Source organism: Syngnathoides biaculeatus, chromosome 5, assembly GCF_019802595.1.
Source record: "Syngnathoides biaculeatus isolate LvHL_M chromosome 5, ASM1980259v1, whole genome shotgun sequence".
NCBI lineage: Eukaryota > Metazoa > Chordata > Actinopteri > Syngnathiformes > Syngnathidae > Syngnathoides > Syngnathoides biaculeatus.
In genome coordinates this window covers 20252436-20280072 of record NC_084644.1, presented here as the reverse complement: position 1 = coordinate 20280072, position 27637 = coordinate 20252436, and the positions used below count along the sequence as shown (strand labels likewise).

Genomic DNA, 27637 nt, shown 5'->3' with positions numbered 1-27637 from the left:
TTTGGTTCCTCACAGAGGTCGTCCGCCCGAATCGCCCCGTGAGGACCCTGGTGCTTGGCGTCCGGGTCGTCCTCCTGACCTGTCCACCCGGACGCCTTGCGTTTGGTGGCCTGGATGGCCACTGGACTGGGGTTTGGAGGGGGCGTGCCCTCCTCCGGACCCCCCTTCCGCCCACCCCTGCCTGTGTTAATTATTGTCTGTTTCTTTCGTTTAGGCACATCTGGGAGCCGTGCCTTTGAGGGGGGGTACTGTCATGATCCTGCCACTCCAGCCCGGGCTATGCGGGTGCCCGGACGGATGCGCTGATTGGGAGGCGCACACCTGCGCCTCATTTGGGCTGATTATCCTGTGTATATGACCCCGATGACGACTGGTCCGCGCCAGATTGTTGAGGTTCATGTCCAGTTCGAGTACTCCCGTATCCCTGATCGACAACCCGTGTGTACCGACCTTCGCCTGTTCTCCGACCAACCCCGTAAGCCTGACTCCTTTGACACATCTGCCTGCTTTGATCGTTCTCCCGTGTACCGACTCCTGCCTGATCCGCGACCACTGAATAATAAACGTTTCTCCACAAACTACCTTGCATCTTCCGAGTCCTGCATTTGGGACCTACTCCCGTTCCGATGGGTCGTGACAGCTTTGACCTCATAAGAATATTACAACTAGTGACATTTTTACTTATGCTGCCTCATGGATGAGAGGTCTCATACTATTAACCAGTGGGCTTCCTGGGAAGAAAACACACTCCAGTTGGACCACACGTACAGGCATGATCTTTTTATCCTGGGATTGTCTAGCAGCAGAAGACATTGATGCCAGCCAGTAGGAAACGGAAAAGAGGTGGGGTGTTCATTTGGGAAGGGGGGGGGGGATGAAAATGAATATTTGGCTAGCCTGAAGAGTCCAAAATAAACTCCTTGTAGTGGTCCAGGCCTTTAAGCCCAACATTAAAGTCCATCACAGCAAAATGCCATCAGTATTTAATTTAGTAAAATTACCAAATGGTATTGGACTGTTCCCGAAAAGAGAGAGAGGTGGAGGAAGCTGTTAGTAATTATTTATTTTTGGGATAGCACGAGGTCTGGATTTCCAAGGCGTGATAGTGCGTAGGAGCGGGGAGGCTGCTGGAAGCGCGAGCAGGTGAAGGAGTTTTGCAGCATGGTTGGGGCAGCCTGTGAAGTGGGAGGGAACCGGAGGAAGAGGAGAAGGAGGAGAGCACAAGAAGAAGTGCATCTGTAGCTCACAAAGAAATCTTGTCATTCACAAGCAAATTTAGAAATACAAGAGTCAGCCAGTGCACCACAGAAGTGTGTGAATACTCTGGTGCTGGAACACTGAATCTGGAGGGCTTAAGTGCAGGCTGTGATGAGTGCTGATTGGAACAAAGCGTGCGGACAAGGTGGTGATTAGTGCTGAAGAGAGAGGTATTGTAGGGCACAGATCATCACAAACAAAGGTTCAAAAGTACTGTATTAACATCTTAACCTCCTAAATAAAGTGTAACCACTGTTTGAAATATTTTCATTGCCCTTTGCTTGTTTGAGAAGACAAAAGTAGATGGACTTATTTTGTTGTGCTCACAAAAATATTTGATCTATTTCTCCTTCTGCGTTCCAGGGGGCTATTTGTCACAGTCCATGACCGTGGCCATGTTGCATCACTACTACGGAACTGGCCAGAAAAAGACATCAGGGTAATGTCTCATACATATGATGCCATATGCTGTCAAATGAGTATTTACTCAATCTTTGATTTTCATTATATAATGTATAAAACATTTCAGGTTTTGTTCTTAAACCGGAACAACTGAAAAAATTAACTTGACCCTTCACTCTAGCTTTCTTTATCATCTCTGAAGGAAGATCATTGTGAAAAAAAACTAAAACTGTGAAAACAGTGTCAGCAAGATATATAAAATGGATGGCTACACCAATAAATGCACTTTACAATAAAGAAACATTCAAAGATAAATTGATATTATGATTTGATCTTTTTCAATATTCTTAACCAACAAGAATTTTGCTTTTAACTCGATTAGTCAACCTCCATAGGTCATTACTACCTCAGGCATATTGAATTATTGAATGAAAATGCCATGCAGTTCTTAACTACTGTATTGTTAAAAACATTTCAACATCAGCATAATAAAATATATGTAGTACAAATATAGTAATTGTACTTTTAGCTATGTGCTTCAACCTGTTTTTATGACTGTTGTAATTTTGTCAACAGTGCAGTGATGAAACCAGCAACTATTCCCGGTATGTCAATTATACCTCCGTATAACTTCAGCCACCTGTTCGCAGCTATCAACAGAAGAGTATTTATTTCAGCGCTGACATTCCTCCACTCATTGTCCTCTACTTAAAGGAACATGCTTCTAACATTTCAGTCTTGAGGGGGCCAGAATGCATAAAGTTAGACCAGCTGATGCTGCTTTCTTCACTTTCTGATACGTATTTTGTATTTTATATTCAATACAAAGCAGTAATTTGTCACTTTCATGTGTATACATAAACGTATTGGCTCTTCAAAAAAAACCCTGCAAGTCATTGGACTTCAGGGCAGCTACAACTCAATTGCGTGAACCTTACCTAGCAATAAGTGACAGGAAAAATGTCTATCCTCAAGGAGATGTTTCACATAACAATTCCCAAGTGTCTTTTTTTGTCTGTGACATGCTTTTCTCAAAATAATTAAACATTCAAGAATTACAGCAAACCCTATTTTTGTCATGATCGAATTAACCTTTAAAGGGTGGGTCTGTCTCACGCAAGTGAGCCATTGGTCACTTCACCCTATATAGGACTGGGGTTCAAATTCCAGCTCCACCTTTGTGGAGTTTGCATGTTCTTCCCGTGCCTGGATAAGTTTTCTCTGGTCACTCCGGTTTCCTCCCACATCCCAAAAAACGTGCATTCATTAGAGACTTTAAATTTCCCTTTGGTTTGATTCTGAATGCAACTCACTTTTTTTTCTATGTGCCATGCGGTTGGCTGGCAACCACCCTCATGTGTACCTCACCTCGTGCCCAAAGTTAGAATAGGCTCCAGCACTCCCACGACACTTGTGGAGGATAAGTGGCTCAGAAAATGGATGGGTGGATAATATGCTACTTTAAATATCAATGAATGTAACACTGTGCTTATGGTTGACAGGCTGTGTGTGTGACTGATGGTGAGAGGATCTTGGGTTTGGGAGACCTTGGCTGTAATGGAATGGGAATTCCAGTGGGCAAGCTGGCCCTCTACACAGCCTGTGGAGGGGTCCCCCCACATCAGTGCCTGCCTGTCCTGCTTGATGTGGGCACAGACAATGAGGTAAGAGCAGCAGACCGAAATATACCTGGACAAATACTACCTGTAGAAGTGTGAAACAATTGTTACCCGAAAGGGATCTCATATATCCGTCCCACACCACAGAAGCACAAACGGTTAGCAGTGACGCGTATTAATTATGCAACTGTAAATGCGTAGTTTAACCCCAGCCCTGGATATGTTTGTGTGTGTGTTGTTGAAGAGCATCAACATACAGTGGGGAAAAAGGGGAATGCCGTCTTGGTGCGAGCCAGTCAGAGGCAGAGTAGGGCAGGTTATCATTTCATACAATTGACAAGGGAGTTTTATCTGGACTGAATATATTTTCATTGTTGTGATAACACCCACCTGCAGCTCACAATGCAACATGCTGCTGGAACAACAGCATACAGATGCACACAACTTGGACAAAGGGAAAGTTAAAGATTTTTTTTTTTCTACCCTGCACATTTTTTTCCAAATCCACCTCCAGGGCTGACGTCTGCTCTCTTGCGGCTGGCTAGCAAACAATTTGAGGCAAGCAGACTAGTGGGAAGCACCGGTTTCTGGCTGGGTCACTTTTTACCCCTCCCTCCCCTGCTCTTGCCCCACTATTTCCATGTGACACTTCTTCATAAAAGTGACACTTAACACTCAAAGTACTCATCGAATGACGTTTCCTGAGGTGTTTTCTTATTATAGGTAGTCATGATACATTTCAAAGTCAATTTCACTTAAGATGGTTTTTTTTGTTTTTTTATTTGTTGTGATTGAATACTCAGTTTTTATTATTTCTTTATTTTTGTTTGGACATGACAAACAGTTTTTATTATTTCTTTATTTTTATTGTACTATTTACTTATGACAGTGTGGATTTGCATATTAACTCAATATAGAGTTCAACCTGAAATATTTGGATTTACCATTTACATTTATATTTAATATTTAGATTTAGATTAAGCATTCATCCATTATCTAAGTCTCTTGTCCTCACGAGGGTCACACTTGTGCTGAAGCCACTCCCAGGTGTCAGGTGGCAGTGTACGCTGAACAGGGCACATAGAAACAAACAACCAGCAATAGGTAGCAAAATCATTGTCCAAATTGTCAAAAAACAACCATCATATCTTGGAAGATTGGTGTACCTGTACTTTGTGATGATTCATTGTTCCAGGGCTGGACTCATTGTTTCCAGATATGCACATTCTGGGACTTGCATAATCTCAAACCTAAAATAATCTATGCATTATTGCATCATTATATCATACGGGGTGGTACGGTGGCACAACTGGTTAGAACGTTGGGTCTCACAGTCGTGAGGACCGGGGATTCAAATCACTTGAATAGCTTGATATTAATGACATTTCATTGGATCCTTGAATGCCTACTCTAAAACAGTCTGCAGTCCAAAAAACAATTTGGGCACCATAGACTTAAGTGATTTCTTGAATTAACAACAACAAAGAAATAAGGAGGGGAGAAAATACTTTTTCATGGAACTGTATTTCTTACTAATTCACTAATGTGCTCATACATAAAAGTTGCACGATTTTGGTTTAAGTTTTTTGGGCATCATTTGTCTCCACTGAGCGACTCTCATAGGAATGAACGCAATCCCACCTATAAAGTCATATCCGTTTACGTCCATTGGAAGGAGAGCGGAACATCTACACGGCAAAAGAAAAGGGATAAACGTCTGGAAAAACAATTATAACACCACTCACACACAGAATTCATTCATAGACCAGACTTCAATTAGAAAACTTCACCATTTTTACTGCAACCTCAAAAGCTACATAATCATTTGTGGCAAACTTTGCCATTCATTCTCTACATCTGGTGTAACGCATCAAATAAAATGTGCTTACGAAAGCATAAAGGGTATTTTTCTCAAATCATCTTAGCACATTAGATAATTTGTTCAAGCAGAACCAATTAATATGAAATAAAATTGTAGGAAATGTAGGTAAAACTTACACTCAGTGGTAAATAGGTTCAGTCAGATTTTGTATTATCTTAATATTGTTTTCTAACAAGATCAAGATACTCTAATAAAGGGTTTGTTCTGTTTAGTAGCTGTATGATTATGAGAAAGACGTTGTTAGTGTGTTGTTCAAAATAAGTTGGATAACATTAAAAAGAATGAAATCTCAAGTTGTGCTTTCCAGTGTTTGTCAGTTCAAATTGAAGTATGTCCACTGGGAGAAGTCATTTAATCCAATTTGCCCATGCAGACGCGCCTGGCTTCACAAATCAACCATCAACCACCTAATGTCACACTTTACCAACCTTTTAGAGACATTTCTATTCCAATGGATTCTTGCTAGCTTGGAAAGAGGCTCTCACCTCTGCCACTTTGGGCAAGCACCACCCAGCCAAATAATAGAGCACCCAGCAACAGTCTTTTACCAAAACGGTGGGCAGTTTTGCACGTGACTTTATCTTAGAACAGACTAAGAATAATCCGCATGGATGTCTATATTTACACATCTCTGTGTACTGTATCCATGCCATGTCGGCCAAAGGCGTGGCGACCTTAGCCGGTTCTGTGCCTGACACAGATGAACTGGGCCTTTCAGAAGCTGTCATTTATTTTGCCAAGACCGACTTCAGATGACTCAGCTGCTCCAGTTCAGCTCCAATCCCCCAAAGTCTTGATGTGGTTGGAGAAATAACATATTTTCAATATAGAAAAGGATGCAAATGCAATAAATACTTTTTAATTGAAACATTTCATCCAACTGGCCAAGTGAAAACTCATGTTTCCAGCAGTTAGCTCCAGAATCTTTCAGTTGCTGTTTGTTTGTCAGTCTTGTCCTTAGCAGTTAATATGCACGCTCTATCGAATTTGGAGAATGGCTTGACCTGTCCAAAATGTTCCACTTTATTCCAAGATCAATTTGGATTTTTCTGATATCCCAGTTAGTTTAGTTCCATCTCTCTTTGAAAAGTGATTGGAAGACAACATGAAGTTTGCTGCTTAATTTCCTTTTTGATTAAAAGAGATTAAGGCTCTCCCAGAAGAAGCATTGGAAGCCTAAAATATGACATTATCTTCTTTGAATTTGTAACGTAAAATAACTCACTGTTCCATTATTTGTTCGGCAATTAGTTGGCAGTTCAGGGTGCACAATGCCTACTTCCCGATGATAGCTGGGATGGACTCCAGCATTACCGCGATGCTTGTGAGGATAAGCCGTTCAGAAAATGGATCGATGGATGGATGTTCCATGACTTACCTAGGCTTCCCGGGATGAATGGCTGCTTGGTATTGAGGCTCCCCTCTCATGGCCCGTGGCTGCTCTCCCGGGTTTCCCCCTTTATTGTTCTCTTGCCATGTGTCCCTATCCACCCTCCCAACAAAAAAGGGACATTTTCCCATTCTTGGGCTGGGCGGAAACTAGTCTGCAGGTTGCGGGTGGCATCTTTCTCTCCTGGGTGGGAAGTGCGTGCATGTGTGTGTGTGTGTTGTTGGCTGGGAGCGTGACGTTGGGTCCCTACTGTAGCCAGTTGTACGGGGACTTCACAGGGGCTGGCAAACGCCACTGGCTTCCTCAGTGTTGGAACTATCCTGTCTACCGGTTGTTTTCGGGTGTACCCCTGGGCCCGGTCCTGTCCTCGATTGATTGGGTGGGGTCCTCAGCCTCTATGTCTCAGGCACAGCAAAGAAAAATAAAAATCATTTTGTTGCAGATTGCTCTGGAATTCATACCTGCAAAATATTTTTGTAAAACCTTGGTGCTGTATTTGTTACATTTCCCTGCAGAGTGTCTGTGTATGGTCCATTGTCAGTCATCATGAATCTTTTATTGTTTACATACTTTCATATAGGAAAATACGTTCTTTTCCTTTTCAAACCTATTTTATGTGAATACATCGGTTGTAAGCACTTCTCGTGACTTTTCTTCTTGCGTGTGACTGCATCACTTTTGAACTGACCACCGAAGTGGCGGTGTGGTATTAGTCTACTCTGAGACATCAAATGATCACGTTTTGCTTGTTTAGGTACCAATTTACGTTAGCCAACTCCTGCTTGTTACTGTCCAGCTAGTGCCTGCCAGGAAATGACTTGTCAGCTTCATATAAATAATGTTCGGGGATGGTTCTTGACCTCGCAATGGAAAGGTGGCTGCTTCTCTCTCCATGCTTTAGTTATTTTCGAGCCACTGTGTAATTACATATTCAAAATGCATGGGAAGTAAACGATGCCTGCTCAAATGAGCCGTGAAAGCAGCTGCCAAGCTTTTAAGATTAAAACTTCAAAACTCCCGTGACATTTGTGTAGTCAGTCTCACTATAAAATATATTGCTTTGAGAGATGTTTGGCTTGCTGCCTGGTGAAATTAATGCCAAAGTAAAACATGTATAGAAAGCATGAAATTGTTAAGCAAATTAGGTGGGAGCGGTTTCTGCTTGTTCAAGTGGCACCAACACTCGCCAAACAAACTCAAGCAAAGAACAAAATTTGCGTGTGGTTTGGGATGGCTACGCTGTAAATTTCCCTTTTATTTTTATTTTTTGTATATTTTAGTAGCAGAAACAACATCTATCTTTGATCTGTGTTTTTTCAGGCACTGTTGCAGGATCCACTGTACATTGGGCTCAGGCACAAGAGGGTGCGAGGCCAGGCATATGATGACCTGCTGGATGAATTTATGAAAGCTGTGTCAGAAAGGTACCGTGTGTCCATTTTGGCTCTCAACTCATCATTTGCCCACTTCCTCTTGACAGTCTGCTGCTGTGATTTTTAAGACATTTGAAGCCTACTATACGCATGCAGTGTCTCATGCAGACACAATTTGTGGGATTTAGCTGTCTGGAAAACAATTTCACTTTTATGAGTGGAATTTGGGGTTCCATGGTATTCAAAACCATACGTAATAACCAGCTTCGTTCATGATGAACAGACGTTGTTGAAAAGTGATTAGAGACCCTCAAAATCCATCATAGCCATCATATTTTATTCACAATCATTAAAATGGGTCAACATGTTGAGTTCATGTCCTTGATGACAGTTTTGTGTACATTTGATTTAATTGGGTGCCGATATACAGTATATTTGTATGTATAGCTCAGGGCTTCAAAAGCATCACGGTCACCGATGTGCTTTGGCTAGGTCCATCATTGTCAGAACTTCAGAAAGAACAGAAATAGAATTGGCAAAAAAAAAAAAAAAGCCCCAACTCTTAATCGCTGGGTAGCTTCTCAACTACAGGGAACAGCGGTGTTCTTTTCCCCCAAAAAGTAGCCAGATTGGTGGAAAATGAATAATTACAGGCTCGGGGATTGAGTGAATGATTACAGCTCCGCGGGCTTACAAGTAATATACGCGTTTAGTTTTCTGACAAACACAGAGAGCATGAATCCAGCTGCTCCATATTGCCACGGAAAAATAATATACAGACTTGATGTATTTTGAAACCAAACCATTTCAGTGGAAGAACAATTTTCCTGCAACTGTTTCACTGAATCAATCTACTTGCTAACAGGACTGTCGATGGACAATTATCAGTCACACACAAGACATACATTATTATTGGCTTAGCTTTGTAATCTTTGCATCTGATTTTTATCTTTTTGAAGCGGATGGCCGAGCTCAATAGTGATATACATAAATACATACAATTTATTTGTATAGTGGCGCCACGTTGGAGCAACTGGTTAGTGTTGGCCTCACAGTTCTAAGGATTGGGGTTCAAATCCTGGCCTGCCTGTGTGGAGTTTTCATGTTCTCGCTCTCCCTGCGTGAGTTTTCAAATTGTCCCCAGGTGTGGTTGGAAGTGTGACTGTTGTCTGTCTCCATGTGTGCTGCGATTGGCTGGCAACCAGTTCAAGGTATACCCCCGTACTGGCCAATGATAGTTGGGATTGGCTCCGGCAGTGCCATGATCCTTGAGGATAAGCAGCTAAAAAAATGCATGGATGGATGGATATTTGTGTAGTATCTATACAAGAAGAAAAAGGGTCAAAATGTCAATAAAAGGTTAAAATAACAATGAATATAGATCACCTTATTATGCAGTAGAATGATGAATGCTAGCAACAAGATTTTATAAGGTAATAACAGGCACAGTAAAATACACATGGAAAATGAAAATATTAAGAAAATGTATTGTTCATGCATGATTTACCGGTATAAAATATACAAATATTTTAAACAAATATCGCACAGAAATCAGTTTCTATGAATGTGACTTTATTTCAGAATTATTGAATTTAGTTTACTCAGCATTGCTTGATGCAAATGGGGCTGCACATCTGGCACAATCACAGGCAGATCCATCCACTGAGTAATTTCTTACTGGTGCTTCAGCAATGGGCCTTTTTTTTTTTTTTTACCTTGGATCAAAAGAGTGCCCTTTTCCATGGAGTCGTTTTTAAAAATATTATTCATCAATATTTTATTTGATTGAAAATTGTAAAAATGCTTTATTTATTTATTTATTTAAATCTGACAAGCATTTATTTTTTAATCCTGAGAGACTTGCTCTCTTTACTAATCTCCAGCACACATATGTTCCAGCATTGCCTCTCTCCCTCTCTCCACTGGGCACTTCCTGTTTCTGACTGCACAGCCACTGGTAGGGGCAATTTGGTGCAATCAGCATATCCGCCATTAAAAATATTACGTGACTAAAGAATCACTGTTTCCTGAATGTACCCAAAAACGTGGGGATTGGAGGGGCTGTCAGACAACTCTCACAGTCCATCTGTTCTATCATCATGCATATGTCTTTTATAGCACCTTTCAAGAAACCTTTACATGTTTTTATTAAAGGAATCCATGATTTAAAATTGTCTTGCTGTTTACCGACATGAAAGTGTCCTGTTGTCATGTTAATGAGGAGGGAAGGGGAAAACATACAACTTAGCTGGACCAGACACAAACTCAGACTGTCCAACAGGCAGATCATTTGAAATAAACAAATTCACTAGCTTTATTTGATTTAGTTATTCCTCTAATTATGTTGATGTAGATGCCAGACGGGGGGAAAAAAGTGACCTCAAACACATTTTTCAGGACAAGGACACAACATTTGCCCACGGGCAATGTTTTGTCATTGCAGCATCCTGACCAAATGTCACATGTACTCAAGGAGATATTTTCAAGCATTTACACTAAAACTTTGGAGGTCTGGTCAGTCACTAACATCCAGAGAACGATAACAGACAGACAAAACAATATAAAAGTAAGACAAACTATCTTGCTTATTTGGATATAATCATGTCACTTCCTGTCATTGCAGCAGCTACATGCATGTGATCGTCAATGAGCTGACTGCTTTCAAGCTTACCCAAGCATTTGGTGCCTCCACAGCACTATGCAGCAATTCTTTCTCCACAGACAAACACACAGACAACAACAGAGGGTACTGGGCATGCGAGCGCTGACACTGATCTCAATTATTAACCCTATTTTATGGTCACAAGTAACTGCAACACATTTGAGATCTGTGCTAACCTCATTCACAGACACAAACGCATGTACGCACTCCACACACACACAGGCACAAACACACAATCACTGCCTCCATCTTCACTGCAGGCTAAACTCCAACACTGAAGGTTCTAAACTGGGGAGGTATTCCTGTTTCGTTTCAATCCCACAACCTTACTGGTAGTTTATGGTTAGAGGATGTTGGTCTGGATTTTATTTTATTTTTTTCAAATTTCCATGTCTATCATTCTGATATTTTTGTTGAGGTGCGTAAGCTTCCCTACCCTGTCATTTGTCCCCTAAAAAAGATTACCCTTACGTTTGACAAATATACAGTACAATCTTTTGTCTTAACTCTATCAAGCGAAAAGTTGCAACATTCCTTTCCCTTCCAGATGATACTTTTTTTTTTAAGCTTTGGTTGTATGTGAACTTTGGTAACCTTTCCATTAGGAAGCGGCTTTGGCAAATGGTCAATCATGCCTTGATTGTTTTTCCCCATTTATTAAAAGCCCCGACACCATAAAAGGTTAATAGCACCCTTTTTTGTCCCATGATTCTTTGTCTTCTTGGAGACGCACATTGCTTTTGGACCTGCTCCTTACTTGATTGAAAACACATTTTCTCCACAGCACAACTGCTGTGTTGGCAGACAAGCTCTCAGTCCCAGAATTAGGCAGCAATTTATTGTAGCCCTGCAGAAGGAGAAACCAATGGCACTCTCTTCAGGACATTTCTCTTAAATGCAAAAACTAAAACAGCAATAAGACTGCAAATGACAAAGAGTAAAAAGAAAGCATTCTCATCTTCAGTGGTTATGACAACAAAGGATTTGACCTGCATATTGGGCTGACAGCACTGCAGGTGTATTGAAGTGAGCTTTGGAGGCAGCTGTCTCTGTTTGCATGACCTGTCCCAATTTCCTCTGTCGCTCACACTGTGAAACATTATCCCTGGTATTTTTTATTCGGTTTTCAACTGACTCTGTCCTTTTTTTTTTAACCCTTGTTTCTATCTTTTCTTTAACCAAGACCAAAATTGGTTTGTAATGTAAATGCCTCACAGGCAAAAAAAGAGCTATGGTCAAAGTCCCACTTTAAAAACTTTTTGGATGATATAAAAATTCTGAGCAGTCATAGTATGTATAGGTAATCCTCATTAACAATGCAGACCTGGTCGCCCATTGAAACACAGTTCTTATATAACGGTAAAGACAAAAGTGCATAAAGACATCAACAGCTGCATAAAAATCTTTAGTTGCACAATTTACATGTTGCCCTTCAAACTCTATGGATACAAGATCATAAATGATCATTACTACAGATTAAACTCATTCTTTACTTTATATGATCATAAAACTATAAAGACATGCAATTGTGCTGCCAATATCAAGTTTATACATTTTCATTAATGTCTCGGACACCCACACTCTTAACTTATTTTGCTGTCTGCCATTGTGTAAATGCAAAATGGCTGCATCACCACCACCATCTCGAAGTCTCTCCAGCTCTGGGGTGGCTCATCAGAACTCCCCAGCTCCTGTCGCTGTCGAGACAGTGGCGTGGGACAGCCGCGGACCGGTCGCCACTGGTACTTCTGGACGGGAACGTGAGGCAGCTAGGGAACCGTCGCCACCTCCTGGACAGCAACGTGAGAAGGCGGCGGCGTCCTCGGCACCTCCTCCTGGACAGCAACGTGAGAAGGCGGGGGCGGCGTCGTCCTCACCACCTCCTCCTCCCCCTGGACGGGAACTTGAGAAGGGGGCGGCACCATCACCACCTCCTCCTGGACAGGAACGTGAGAAGGCGGCAGCAGCGGCATCACCACCTCCTCCTGGACAGCAACATGAGAAGGCGGCGGCAGCGCCACCATCGCCACCTCCTCCTGCACAGCAACATGAGAAGACGGCGGCACCATCGCCACCTCCTGGACGGGAACGTATGGGCGTGCTCGTCGCCGTCGGAGCAGGAACGGGGGGCGACCGCAGACCGGTCGCCGACGAAGCAGAAGCGTGGAGCGGCCGCGGGCCGGTCACAACCGGTACTCCTGGGCATGGACGAGAAGCGGCTGTGGAGACGTCGCCACCTCCTGGACCGCAACGTGAGGCGGTATCGGGTTGGTCTCCACTGCTACGTGAGCTTGCAGGGCTTTCGTTGATGCAGCAACGTGGGCGTGGCGCGGTGGCGGATCAGTTTCCACGGCGACATGAATGAGAGTAGGCAAAGAGTGTCTCGGGAGCGGGAGCCAATTCGGCACGCTGCCGCTCTATCTCCGCCCGTATTTCGCGGCAGAACACCTCGTGATTTGGCGGCTCCTCGTTCCTCTGGGCTGGAAGCTTCGCCACTAGCTGCAGATCTTCTGGTTTCACCATTGCCGGTGAGGAGTGGGAGGATGGTGTCTTAGTTGCCGGGCAGCGGGAGGCACAAGGGAGCGCCCGGCTGGGGCGTCTCCTCTGGCCGCCACGCGGAGGTCCGGGTAGATGCCCAAGCGGGTTCCCACAAACGGGTTGGTGTACTCGGACCTACCGGGCGAAGACGCTCGGGTGCTGGAAACTCGGGGAGGTGAAACAAACTGGCCGGGATTGAAGACCGGGCGAAGAGATTCGTAATCGAAATAATCGGAGTCGTACTCAGGCAGCCGGTCATACAAATCAATGTCCGCCTCATAGTCCGAAAAGTCAGAGTCCAGAAGAATATGCGGTGCCGGACGGGTCGTGGTCGTGACGTATTCGTAGCTCGCCGGCGGAGCATATGACATGGAAGCAGAGGACGTCATGGAGCCTACCCGGATCGGACAGGCTTGGTCCTCCGGCAGTCGGTCTACCTTGCGTCGGTGCCGGCAACACCGGGTCTTTCCCGCTGGGTCCTGTTATGGCCAGATCGTTCTGCCACGACCCATCGGAACGGAGGTTGGACCCAAATGCAGGAGGATACGGAAGATGCAAGGTAGATTGGGGAAAATTGTTTATTATTAGAAGGTCGGGGATCGGGCAGGCAGTCAGGTGCAGCCGCGGTAGTTGGGACGTCGGGCGAAGAGAGCAGGTGAGCAGGTAGGCAGGAGTCGGTACACGGGAGATCGATCAAGGAAGGCAGAAGTGTCAAAGGAGTCAGGCTTACGGGGTCGGTAGGAGAACAGGCGGAAGTCGGTGCGCACGGGTTGACGATCAGAGATACGGGAGTACTCGAACTGGGCATGAAGCTCAACGACCTGGCGGAGAACCAGTCGTCATTGGGGTCCTATATATACAGGGGATAATCAGCCCGCATGAGGCGCAGTTGTGTGCCTTCCAATTAGCGCGGCGGCACGGGCACCTGCACAGTCCGGGCTGGAGCGGCAGGATCATGACAAAATCATGCAGAAATATCCAATGTGCATGCACATGCCTCTCCCACAAAGTCACCTGGGATAAGCGCCAGTGATCAGTCGAAAATAAATGAACAAATCGAGTCACATGTATGTACAGGCAATGTGTTGCAAGGCAGAAGCTGTCATTCTCGAGCCTAATATGGGCATATGGCATTCAGTCATACTGTTTTTATTACTGTGGAAACTTAGGCAGAGAGTGTGACAGTGTGTTCACTTAGAAATTTGGGAAATCAATCCAAAACAGCATTAAAATATTTTTTTTTTTTATGAATGTAGTCTGCATTATCATAGACACTTACAGTTTAATGTAGGCATCCATCCATTTTCTTTGCCGCTTGTCCTCACGAGACTCCCGCGAGTTTAATGTATTATAGTACTAAATAGGGCGGCATGGTGGAGCAACTGGAAAGCATTGGCCTCACAGTTCTGAGGACCCTGGTTCAATCCCAGCCCAACATGTGAACACTTTGCAAGTACTCCCCGTACCTGTGTGTGTTTTCTCCGGGCACTCAAGTTTCCTCCCACATTACCCAAAAAAGAAAAAAACAACCTCTAACTTACCTAAAGTTGTGATTGTGAGTGAAACTGTTGTCTCTCTCTATGTGTCCTTTGATTGGCCGGCAACCAGTTCAGGGTGTACACTGCCTCCTGCCCGTTGACAGCTGGAATAGGCTTGAGCATTCCCCATAACCCTTGTGAGGATAAGCGGCTCAGAAAATGGCTAGATAGTACTAAATATTTATGAGGTGAAATAATTTTCAAAAATATTTTGAAACGCTTACAAAATAATTAACCACATTTGTCAACAATGAAGTGACCTACTGTGTAGAAGCCTGAAACCCACTGGATAGTAACTTGTATTTTATTTTAATTTTTTACTTTGGATTTTCCAACAGGAGGTGACCAAAATGGCACCTTAATCCAGTTCACTATTTCCTTAACTCCTGCTCCACCAGGATTTTAATCTTGGACACTGAGCAGCCTTTATAAACATTCTATGAATTCCTTTATAGAAGAGCCATCTGGAAAAAGGCATGACAACTTGGCATCCCTACAACAAAATATTACTGCAAAATTGAGTTTAATGGCTCTTAATCTTGGCCTTATTTTTGTTGTATAATAAATTTGAAAGCTAAGACTTCTGTTTTGTAAGAGTGAACATTTGGTAACAAGTAACTTGCGGAACACTGCTGGCTTATCAAGGACACTGGGTGGGCTTTTGCTCTTTTAAATTGTTTTCAAACGTCCTTTTCATGTGCGTCTAAAATGGGTTTGTGGTTTTAAATCATTTTAATTTAAGTATATTGTTTGCCTTGATTTTGATTTATTTCACAGATCAAATGATTTACTCTTGTTCTGAAAAATGAACTCCATTATTTGAGCTAAACTTTGAGCATGGCTTTAGCACTCAAAACTGTGGTGCATAGCCCCCTCTTCAGGACTACAATGAAGCGTCACTTGATCAATGTGTTGTGCCACTTTGAATATGTGCAGTATCCCCTCCACAACATTGTCATCAACCACTGCATTTTTATCTGGGGGCTACAACAATGTGAAATGTATCCCTCTTGTTTACAGGTATGGAACGGGCTGCCTGATTCAGTTCGAAGACTTTGCAAATGTTAACGCTTTCCGTCTGCTCAGCAAGTACAGAAACATGTATTGCACATTCAACGACGACATCCAAGGTAGGTGGGAACACAAAAACTGGTTATCTTTTCTTGTTTATCTTTCTCAAGTCTATTTAAATGTATACCGATTATCCTGGAATCATTCACGTGAAAACATGCAGTCACTGGACATTTTCATCAAGGATTATAGAAGTTTAATTGTCATAACAATGCCCATGTAAATTCTACACCCAAGGCCCCATATCAGCCCTATAAATCTCAGGTCCTGTGAAATATAAAATATATGAGAAATATATGATACAATCAAAAAATACTGATTTGCAATTTTATTGCGAATATGTGCAAAAGTCCAAATGGGGCATGGATTTGGATTCAGCAGAAACACAAATGCCAGGAGCCCGCATTTCATAAAATATTGTATTTACATGAGGGTTCCATGATAATCTGGCACAGAAAAAAAAAATGTTCAATCCAAGCTCCAGTACAGTACAGTAAATGTTTTTATTGTAACGGTTATATTTTGCAGGTGCTATTGATATTTGAGAAAAATATATTATCACTGCAAACTACAACCACCGTAATACATGTATTAAAACATCTTTAAAAAGTATTTTGAGTTACAGCACTAGACAGTAACGTCTACAAGTGCACTGACTGTTGTCATCCATCCATCCACATTTCATTGGCTGGCAACCAGTTCAGGGTGTACCCCACCTCTCGCCCCAAGATAGCTGAGACAGGCTCCATCACGTCCACGACCTGAGTGAGAATTAGCAGTACAGAAAATGGAATGATGGATGCGTATTTAGGCGTCACTGAAAATGTATTGGTTCACTTGCCTGATCTCTGTGCAGTTAGTGTGAGCGTGAATGGCTGTCTGTGTCTGTCCAAAGTCAGCTGGGATAGGCCAAGTCTCGCCACGACATGAACTGGATAAGCCATATTGAAAATGTTGATGGATGTATATGTAAGTCTTGTCTTAGCATAGGTTATGGAAAATTACATAATACTCTTATTTACATACTTGTCTACCACTTTTCCAAATAAATCCCTGTGATCAATGTTCACGTGACCACCAATTTGACATTCAGACTTAGCAATTGTGTGGCATTTGGCAAAGGAACAGTTTTTTCCATGATTTGGATAGTAGTGTAGATACCAGTAACATACTGTAAAGCTGCGGCTAATATGTTGGGTTTATGTATTTAATTAAATGCTTCATAGCTGACGATGCTCTCTAATTTCCCCCAGGCACTGCGGCGGTAGCAGTCGCTGGACTTTTGGCAGCCCTGCGCATCACCAGGAGCAAAATGTGTGACCACACGATTGTGTTCCAAGGTGCAGGGGAGGTGGGTGTTGCATGCACAATGCGACAACAACACTATTACCTTTACTACTTTACTTTAAAATGATAATGCCAGAAGAGGAGAAGGACTGGGATTTTGCAAGATTTGCAAGTTTAAAAATAGAATTACATTTTGACTTGCAATCAAATATATACAATCATTTTTCTGTTGAACGTGCCTTTATACTTGAGAAATGAATCAGATAATTATTTAGATAATATAATTCTTGTGGTTCAGCTGTCCATCCAAGCCTCTGTAATAACGTGCAAGTATAAAAGTCTTCCCTCACTGTCATGTTGGTACCAGGCGGCGATGGGGATTGCTGAGCTGATTACAATGGCCATGGAGAAAGAGGGCCTGTCCAAGGAAAACAGTTTGAAGAAAATCTGGATGGTTGATTCCAAGGGCCTCATTGTCAAGGTGCTTTAATGAAATATTCCTGTCATAGGTACACCTGCACTAAACTACACTTAAAGCTTTAATTTTTTTTTTTTCTACTACCAGCTCCCTCCCAAATTCTTAAACATGTGTGTCAGGTTAGGTGAAGTCTCATATTTGCCAATAACCTTGAATGTGAGCGCATGAGTGTTTGTTTGTCCATATGTGCCCCACAATTGAAAATCAGCGCTACGTATGCCACACCCCTCTCCCAAACTCAGTTTTGATAGGCTGTTCTCACCCATAACTCTCATGAGGACAAGCAGCACATACAATAAATTAAATGAATTAATGGGTGGACTTTACAGGCTGATATCCTTTATGTGTGTGATTGATTTAGGTAACAAAGCGTTACACTGGAGTTGAATGGAGGCGGAACTGGTTAGGGCGTTGGCTTCATAGTTCTGAGGACCGGGGTCATGAGTGGAGTTTGCATGGTCTCCCCATGCCTGGGTTGACCAGAACAGATGGAGGTGAAATCCTGACCACAGGAAAATTTGACAAAGAGACAGATAAATCTGAAACAATTTCACAATCTTAATTGAGATCGCACACCTTTTGGCAAGCAAAATTCAATATACCATAGTTGGAGTGGTTATAAATACCAAGAAAAACAAAACAAAACATTGCACATTTTTTATGTAACTCAAGTACTTAAACACAGAGGGAAAACTGCTACCAAGCAATTCCATCCATTGGATCACTCGCCTTTACACACTTGCACGTCCTCTTCTTTAACGTTCTCCACATTTCTAAAGGGCCGAGATCACCTGACGCATGAGAAGGAGAGGTTTGCTCACGAGCACCCACAGATGAGAAACCTGGAGGATGTGGTCCTTGAACTGAAACCCACAGCTCTCATTGGTAAAACTCAAACAATATTTTTTAGCAAGTGTGCAATCTGATACTGGAAGAATGCTGCACAATGACTGTGAATGAATTAGGCTAAAACAAAAAAGAAAAGAAAAGAAATTCTAGCATCCACATACTCATATTGAAAACAGTGCAGCCAAATGAAAAGATGCAAAATGAAGAGAATAAATTCAAACAATTTCATGGGACAAATATTAGAATTCAGATTGCAAATGTCGGTCAGTGCTTGCAATAGTGTTTTGGCCTGCAGAGAAGGCTTTGGTGGGCCAGCCTTCCATCACCGCTAACAAAGTAGTAAAGTCCTTGATACAGTGAATAATTGCATGATAAACACTTCACGGTAATAAATACACAACAATCAAATGAAAAACTGTAGCTAAAGCGATAACTGAGCGTGCACTCTTCGTACCTCGCTCCGCTAGCTAGTTTGTTGCCTGCCGTTTAAACCTCATGATGTTGTATGTGAAGCGGGAACCGTTGGATCATTCATCATTGCGTTTCTGTTTCAGGTGTGGCAGCTGTTGCTGGGGCCTTCACTGAGCAGATTATCAGGGACATGGCGTCGTTCAACGAACACCCGATCATCTTCGCTCTCAGTAACCCAACCAGCAAAGCCGAATGCACCGCAGAGCAATGTTACACATTCACAGAGGTACTGTGGAAATGTATCCATGCTTGGCATTCAATTCGCTTGGAAAAGACTTACAATGGGCTTCAATGGATAATAATGTGGTTTAGGGGAGGGGCATCTTTGCCAGTGGGAGTCCCTTTGACCCGGTCACCCTTCCCGAAGGGAGGACATTATACCCCGGTCAAGGAAACAACGCGTACATCTTCCCTGGTGTGGGCCTTGGTGTCATCGCCTGTGCTATTCAACACATCAACGAAGATGTTTTTCTGACTGCCGCAAAGGTAACATTGACATTTGACACCTGCATATGTACACTGAATACATCTTTGTACTGTATATACGAAACACACCCGTGCAGCATCTAAGAAGGTCGTATCCAGCCACATAAAGTGGACCCTTTCACTTGATAATTATGGACATTGTCTAAATAAACTTAACCCATGTGGTTTTATATTTTATATAACTATAATCTATCCAACCATTTTCTTAGCCGCTCACGAGGAATGCTGGAGCCTATCCCAGCTGTCAACGGGCAGGAGGTGGGGTACACCCTGAATTGGTTGCCAACCAATCGCAGAGCACATCAAGACAAACAGCCGGACTCACAATCACACCGAGGAGCAATTTAGACTGTCTGATTAATGTTGCATGTTTTTGGGATGTGGGAGGAAACGGGAGTGCACAAATAAAACCCACACAGGAACGGGAAGAACATGCAAACTCCACACAGGTGGGTTTCAGGATTAAACCCAGGACCTCAGAACTGTGAGGCCAATGCTTCATATGTAATTCCATAATTCAACAGTCTTTGAGAAAAAAAAAAAAACATTTCTTTCAATGAATCCAGTGGCGCTTTATTATTAAAGTCGATCCAAAATGAAAATAAAACTGTTCTGAATTTGATAAACTACAAAAAAAAAAAACATTGTTACAGCTCCCATGCTATCATAATCCATTTCCCCCCCACATTTTTATGCATAATGTAGGTCTAAATGAATCTGTGATCTGTTGCAACTTTGACATCGATGTGGTTTGCGATTGTATGCAGTAGCGGATGAAAGTCAAAAGGCTGGAAAATGACAATTTTTAGGCATCGTTGGGACATGGTTACGCTACCAAGTAGTACTAACTGGGACTAATTTTGAAGGATGGCCTCTTAAAATCACACGTGTTAACCACTAACTACTAATTATTGTTCTTCAAATTACCAGCACATTTGTAGCATGAAAGTCCATGTAGCAGTTGCAGCGAGAACCACAAGCCTGATAAAAAGGACACCAACGATTATTTTTTAAAAATAAAATAAAATAATAGGTGTGCCTTGCAACCTTGGACAAGTCTGCCAAATCTGAATGGATACAAAAATCGCCAAGTAAATAAAATCCCGCTTCGAACAGGAATGCTGATGTTCTCTCCCTTTCAGACACTTTGGACGTCTGCTGAATGCGTTGAAAACATGCCGCGCTTGACCTTCACCTGTCACTCAAATATATTTGTATGTATAGCATATGCCTACGTGTCCCTATTTCCGTTTTGGAGGGACTTTAATAAAAAAGGGCAACTGGCCTCATTTAAACAGAGAATAAAATACTTTTTCTCAAAGACTGCTGAATTACAAAACACATAGGCTAGGTTTTTATAGCCTGTTGCAAATGTCAATAATTATCTAGCAAAAGGGTCCTAGTGATTTCCACGTCACTTCTTCTATACCACTTGTCCTCACCATTTTCAGTTTGAGTCTAAATACCATTGCGGATTAGTCTTGTGATTATGTGTGGGTGTGGGTTCACTTTAAAACAGGCTCTAGCTGACCTTGTGACGGAAAAGGATTTGTCTGAGGGGAGACTGTATCCCCCGCTCAGCTCCATCAGGGAGGTGTCACTCATGCTAGCAGTAAAGGTGAGAGTTCAGCTCATCTACAATGCCATTTTCTTTAGTGGTCTATGTTTATTCATTCTTCACTTATGAAACATCTGTTACAGATAATTGAATATGCCTACGAACACGACATAGCCACACTTCGCCCGGAGCCCTCCGACAAAGAAGCCTATGTGCGCTCGCTACTTTTCGCCACTGACTATGATGACTTTGCTGCCGACGCTTACCGCTGGCCAGAGGACAGTATGACTCTCCAGTCATGCAAACTTTGACATGAGCTTCAGACGAATTCAATCAACGGCAGTCATCCAAACATGAAGACAGAGGACCTGTATAGAATATACTTTTTCTTTGCCCTGTCAGTGTGAGTTTTATGGTAACAACACTGGCATAAAAAAACAGTAGATATTTGATGAACCTGGAAGACTTTTCAAAGCTGTTTTGGGCATTACTTTCCCCACTAAGGTTATGATTGTATAGATTATTTTAGTAATCAAGTTAGGATAGAAATGGGTCAATTTAGATGGAAAAGATTTATTTTTTAAGACAGTGTCTTAATTCTGAACCCTCGACTTGTCACATTGCAGTGTGCAACCTCTTTTAAAAACAAAAATGCACTGATTGGTCTGAAATTGTTCTGTATTATTATGATTGTATTTGACTGACGCCATCTTGTATGTGAAAATATTTTGAATTAAAATCATTTTTGATTGTTGTTTTCTTTTTCCGAACCTTACTTTTGTAAAATAGCATGGGAATTTTTGATTCTTAGACAGGAATTTTCGAATGAAAATACTTAAAACGTAGTCGATAACAAAGCATTATTATCATCGTACTCCCTTTATGATATGAATTGGAAATGTAAAGTCACTTGGCTTGCTAATGGTAATCTACTTCCCTCTAGGGGTCAAAACGTGACGTTGCAGTGAATTACAGCAAAACTGTTCACTAACGACTTGAAGGTCAAGTCCCTGAGGACACAGAAAAAAGCAAGTTTCTTTCGGCTAGTCCCTTTCGGGGTCGCCACAGCGTGTCATCTCAGATGAACGCATATATATGTTTGGCACAATTTTTGAAGGTCAAGTCCCTGAGGACACAGAAAAAAGCAAGTTTCTTTCAGGGTCGCCACAGCGTGTCATCTCAAATGGACGCATATACATGTTTGGCACAATTTTTACCGCATATATATGTTTGGCACAATTTTTACGCTGGATGCCCTTCCTGACGCAACCCTTCTCAGGGAATGGAGGCCCCAGTGGGATACGAACCCACAACCCCTGGTTTACCAAACCAGTGCTCTAAACCACTGAGCTACACGGCCCCCCTGAGGACACAGACATTGCTTAAATTTTCAACATAAATCACAAACACATTCATGCTTCATGACACATGATTAACTACAAACCCAATGCCATGCAAATATTTTCAGAGGTGCAAACTCAGAAAAGTTCAAGACTATAATATTAAATGTGAAGAAGTGTGGCAATTGTAGGTCACGTTGGCATGTTTTTTTCTTTTAAATCAGTGTTGTACCTGTTTAAATTTTTGCCCGAGTTTCCATTTTTTATGGGTTAGTTTTCACCAACTTCCATGGGAGAATCAGTTTTGCTTGTTTGTTTTTTAAGCACATGACGGTTGAAATTTGTTATGAAATGATGATGTCAACAAAGTCTGATGTCATAATTACTTTATCGGATTCATCTTTGCTAATGTTTTTTTTTCTCTTTTGCACACCTTGTGTGATGACAGCCAACCTCATCAAAAGTTTGTGTCTGTTCTTCCGGTCTGTTCTTCTGTTCATCCAGCTCTTCCGGAGGTATCCCGAGGCATTCGCAAGCGTTCTGGATATGACAGAACGATCTGGCCACGACATGGACCCAGCTGACTCAGAAGCCATCTGTCACTCTCTCCAGTTCCAAGGCAGACACCTGGCTAAGCAGGATACTGCTCTTCAGGTGACCAACCAGAGACTTCTCAAGATCTGTGCCCGATTAGACCCATGGCTACCTTCTCAGGCTAGCGCCGTTAACGCCACATCAACGGCGACTGCCACAGTTCCTACCTCAGTCCAGGTCGCTCCGACTACCCCGCCAGTCTCGGAGTTTCAGCGGTTCGAGGCCACACCTCTTTCCCGGCCTGAACGCTTTTCCGATGACACGGGGAACGTCAAACCGTTCCTTGCCCAGTGCGACCTCCACTTCGAGCTACAGGCTTCCGCCTTCCCAATGGACCGCGCACGTATTGACTTCGTCATATCCCACATGACAGGAATAGGAGAGGCATGGCAGAGTGGAGTCCTAACTCCGAAACGTGCCACTTCTGGACCTCCTTCGTTTGCGCTATGATACAAGTCTTCCAGTATGCCTCGCTGGAACGCCAAGCAGCAGGGAAATTGATTACACTACGACAGGGGCAGCGTCATGTGGCAGATTATGCTATCGAGTTTCACATCAGAGCATCAGAAAGCCGATGAAATGAGGATCCGCATCTCGACGCCTTTTTCCAAGAGCTTTCACTGCAGATCTGCAGTCACCTCATTGCAGTGGATCTGCCTACCTCCCTGGATTCGCTCATTGTGCTATCTCTCAAGATCGGCCAGAGGCTAGCGATCCAGGGACAAGTGGACGCGCTACTAGAAGGAGAGCACGGCGTGTCCGCCCCACCGATTTCCCTTCTCGCGACGGAGCCGATGCAGGTTGAGGCGCTCGATGGTCCGGCAGAGGAACGACTGCGTCGTCGGTGAGAGGGCCGATGCTTCTACTGTGGACACCTGGGCCACTTAATAGCCCACTGTCTGGGTCAGGCCCAAGCACTCCGCCCTCAAGATCAGGACTCCAGTGAGTGTGAATTACACCACGGCGGGATCGAGTCGAGCACTGCTTAAAGTCACCTTGAGCACGGGGGGTCGTACTTATTCCGCTACGGCCTATATTGACTCGGGATTGGACGCTAACCTGATTAATCCATGGGTAGTCGAGGCCTTGAGCGCAGTGCCCTTTCATATGCAGCGGTTCCACAAAGCATTCCCAACCAATGGTAAATTCCTATGCCAAGTAACTCACCGTACGCAATCTCTGAGGATGACATTTCCGGACGCTCACAATGAGAAGATAAGTTTCCATGTATTTAACTCGCGGAGCAGCGATGTCATCTTGGGCAGCCCCTGGCTTAAAAGACACAACCCCCACATTGACTGGACCACTGGTCAAATCAGGGCATGGGGCGATGAATGCAGTAGGTGTGTTTCGGGACTCTAAAAGAGAGGAATTTACAGATTGCACCAGTCGATTTACAGGAATTTAAATCCATACCGGAACTATCAGCAGTGCCGTCCTGTTATTGGGACCTTTAGGAAGTATTTTCAGAGGCCAAATCCCTTCCGCGGCACCACGCGTACGATTGTGCTATCGAGTTGTTGCCTGGCATCTCACCTCCTCAAGGGAGGCTCTTTACATTAACAGGACCGGAACACCAAGCTATGAAAGAGTACGTGGAGGAGTCGCTGGCGGAAGGACTCATCCGACCATTATCGCCACCGGCTGGAGCAGGAGTCTTCTTCGTCAAAAAGAAGGACACCTCGTTACGGCCCTGTACTGATTACAGGGGACTTAATGACATCACCATCAAGAACAGGTACCCTCTTCCCTTAATTGGCACCGCATTTGAGCTGCTTCTAGGGGTCCGGTTCTTCACCTTGTTAAATTTACGAAATGAGTACCGTTTGGTACGCATCAAAGAAGGGGACAAGTGGAAGACTGCCTTTAATACACCAACAGGCCACTACGAGTACCTGGTCATGGCGTTTGGCCTGGCTAACGTGCCAGCGGTGTTTCAGAATTTTATTAATGATGTGCTATGGGAGAGACTGAACAAGAGACTGTCTACCTCGACGACATTCTGATCTAAACTCCGGACGAAGCTTCCCACATCGAGCACGTCAGGGAGAGGCTGCAGCAGCTACTATGACATAACCTATATGTCAAGATGGAAAAGTGCGAGTTTCACAGACCTTCCGTCACATTCCTCGGATTCATCTTGGCCGAGGGACAAATTCGCATGGATCCCAGTAAGGTCGACTCTGTTCTCCAATGGCCCACTCCTACCAATCGCAGGGAGGTGCAGAGATTCATCGGATTTGGAAACTTCTACCGCAGGTTCATCAGGTACTTCAGTTCCATTGCTGCCCCCTTGCTGCACGCTCTCACTTCACCCCCCAATTCATTCAACTGGGATGTGACCTGCCAGGAGGCCTTTGATAGACTTCGATCGAGTTTCACCACAGCTCCTGTCCTCAACATGCCAGATCCAGAGAGGCAGTTTGTGGTGGAGGTGGATGCATCGGACTCGGGAATGGGAGCAGTAGTCTCCCAGAGGTGTGCAAGGGATAGAAGACTTCACCTGTGCGCCTTCTTGTTTAAAACACTGACCCCGGCAGAGCGGAATTATGATGTGGGTGATCGAGAATTATTGGTGGTCAAAACAGTGCTGGAGGAATGGAGACACTGGCTGGAGGGATCACAAGTGCCATTTCTGGTCCTTACTGACCATAAGAACTTGGAGTACCTGAGGACTGCTGGGCACTGTTTTTCACTCGCTTCCGGTTCACTCTGTCCTTTATTCCAGGCTCAAAGAATGGCAAACCGGGCGCACTATCCCGGATCCATGAAGGGGAGCGAACGGAGTCCGATCCTTCCGGAGGCCTGCTTTGTGTCCAGGTTCACCTGGGAGATCGAGACACGGGTAAAGGAGGCTCTAAGGGACTCTCTGAGCCCAGCCGAATGTCCTTCCAGTCGTCTGTTCGTAGTACCTCCGCTATGAGAAAATGTCATCAATTGGGCCCACACGAACAAGACCGTTTGTCACCCCGGCATGGTGAAGACCCGCTCAGTAGTTGAACAAATGTTTTGGTGGCCAAACCTGGGAAAGGACATGACGGAGTATGTCAATGTATGCCCAATAAGACCTCTCGCCTGTGACCTATGGGTGAGCTACGGCCGCTACCAATTCCCTCGCGCCCCTGGTCACACATTTTTCTGGACTTCGTTACAGGTCAACCCTGCCCCCAGGGAAACACAGTGGTACTCTCAGTCATCGATTGGTTTTCTAAGAGGGTCCACTTCGTACCAGCTCCTAAGATTCTGTCCACCAAGCAGACTGTGCAGCTACTGCTAGACATAGTCGTCCGCTATCATGGCCTGCCAGTTGGCGTAGTGACGGACAGAGGACCGATTCTGTAAGGAGTTCTGCACCTTCTCTTCAGGTCATCAGCCGGAGTCCAATGGCCATACAGAAAGAATAAATTTGGACCTGGTGTATGCTGTCTGTCATCGCATGATCACACCTCGGATGGGTGGAATATGCCCACAATTCTCTGCCTTTCACTTCCACAGGTATGGCTCCATTCCACATCATTCATGGTTACCCTCCCTCTCTGTTTCCATCTGTGACCGCTGACTCTGCGGTGCCATCCGCATTGGCAGTGGTGAGACGCTGAAAGCGGACCTGGGAAATAGCCCGAAAGATGCTACTATGCATGGGCAGCTCCTACAAATCCGCGACAGACCTCAAGAGAAGAAGGGGACCAGCGTTCAAGGTGGGACAACGTGTATGGCTGTCCACAAAGGATCTTCTGCTGCGGACCGACTCACGCAACCTAGCTCCAAGGTTCGTGGGTCCCTTTCCTATCACCAAGATCGTTAACCTTGTCGCTATTTCCTTAAAACTTCCCAGATTGATGAGGGTTCATCCCAAATTCCTTGTAAGGCGGCTTCAACCAACTCGTCCATCACCATTAGTCCCCCCATCCAGTATTGATGGTACATCGCTTCCCCCTCCTGAGATGCCGGATGTTGGAATTTCTTCCAAGCCACCTGGAAGTCTTTCTCCAAGGCCCCACCTGCAGCAGCATCTCCCCCTACCATCAGAACCAATTCACCACCAGGTGGTGTTCATTCAACAGCTCCAGACCTCTCTTCACCCAAGTGTCCAAGAGCAGGAGGCTGTTCCCTTTTATCACACCCTTATAGGTCTCATCATTATTGTCCACGTGAGCATTGAAGTCTCCCAGCAGAATGATGGAGTCCTCAGCAGAAGCGTTCTCCAGCACACCCTCGAAGTACTCCAAAACAGGTGGGTTCTCAGGACCTGTCCCCCAACCCAAACGGGAAGGCAGATCCGAAGACTACCCTGTCATCAACCGGGGTGAACTCCAACCCCACATCGTGTGTTGACAGCCATCCACAAGAAAAGGTTAACACTAGTTTGTGCCAGTCTGGTTTGAATTAAGGTATATATGATTTGACGTTAATGAATCGATCCTCAGTCAGACCATCAATACCAGAGGCCTTGGATGGCCTACTGACATTGGCCTTTCCAGTATGGAATCAATATGGAGGCAACTGGACCAGTCAGCGGTCAGTGTTCAGCGTCCCCCCTCAGGCAAGTCTCTGTCAGAGAAACCTTTGCTTTACTCTTTCCTTGCTTGTCCCTCCCTTCTAATAGCCCTAAATGGCCCAAGGCACTGATTGCTCTCATGTGGATCAATAAGTCTCACTGTCGACACCATCCGGTATTCATGAACTGTCTGGAATTGTCAGCAGTAAGTAAATGGTGTATCACCATCTTTACCCCCCCCAAAAAAGTGAGTTTTTTTTTATTTAGAAAAGTATGTGCAGGTTTTCCATCAAGATCAATACAATTGAGTTACTTTGGCAAGTTTACACCGTGGGGATAGTCAA

At 44.0% G+C, this 27637-nt stretch overlaps 1 protein-coding gene across 1 annotated transcript in view; it reads left to right on the top strand.

Moving 5' to 3' along the window:
• me1 (malic enzyme 1, NADP(+)-dependent, cytosolic) overlaps window positions 1–21616 on the top strand; it is a 93635-nt gene extending 72019 nt beyond the window's left edge. Inside the window, exons 4-14 of the mRNA XM_061818675.1 lie at window positions 1621–1696; window positions 3162–3323; window positions 7871–7974; window positions 15682–15791; window positions 16986–17083; window positions 17387–17500; window positions 18277–18382; window positions 18901–19043; window positions 19130–19303; window positions 20823–20921; window positions 21005–21616. Of these exons, the coding sequence (XP_061674659.1) occupies window positions 1621–1696; window positions 3162–3323; window positions 7871–7974; window positions 15682–15791; window positions 16986–17083; window positions 17387–17500; window positions 18277–18382; window positions 18901–19043; window positions 19130–19303; window positions 20823–20921; window positions 21005–21172 (1354 nt within the window). The 3' untranslated portion in view covers window positions 21173–21616. The remainder of the gene's footprint in view (window positions 1–1620; window positions 1697–3161; window positions 3324–7870; window positions 7975–15681; window positions 15792–16985; window positions 17084–17386; window positions 17501–18276; window positions 18383–18900; window positions 19044–19129; window positions 19304–20822; window positions 20922–21004) is intronic.
• Window positions 21617–27637: the final 6021 nt, after the last annotated feature.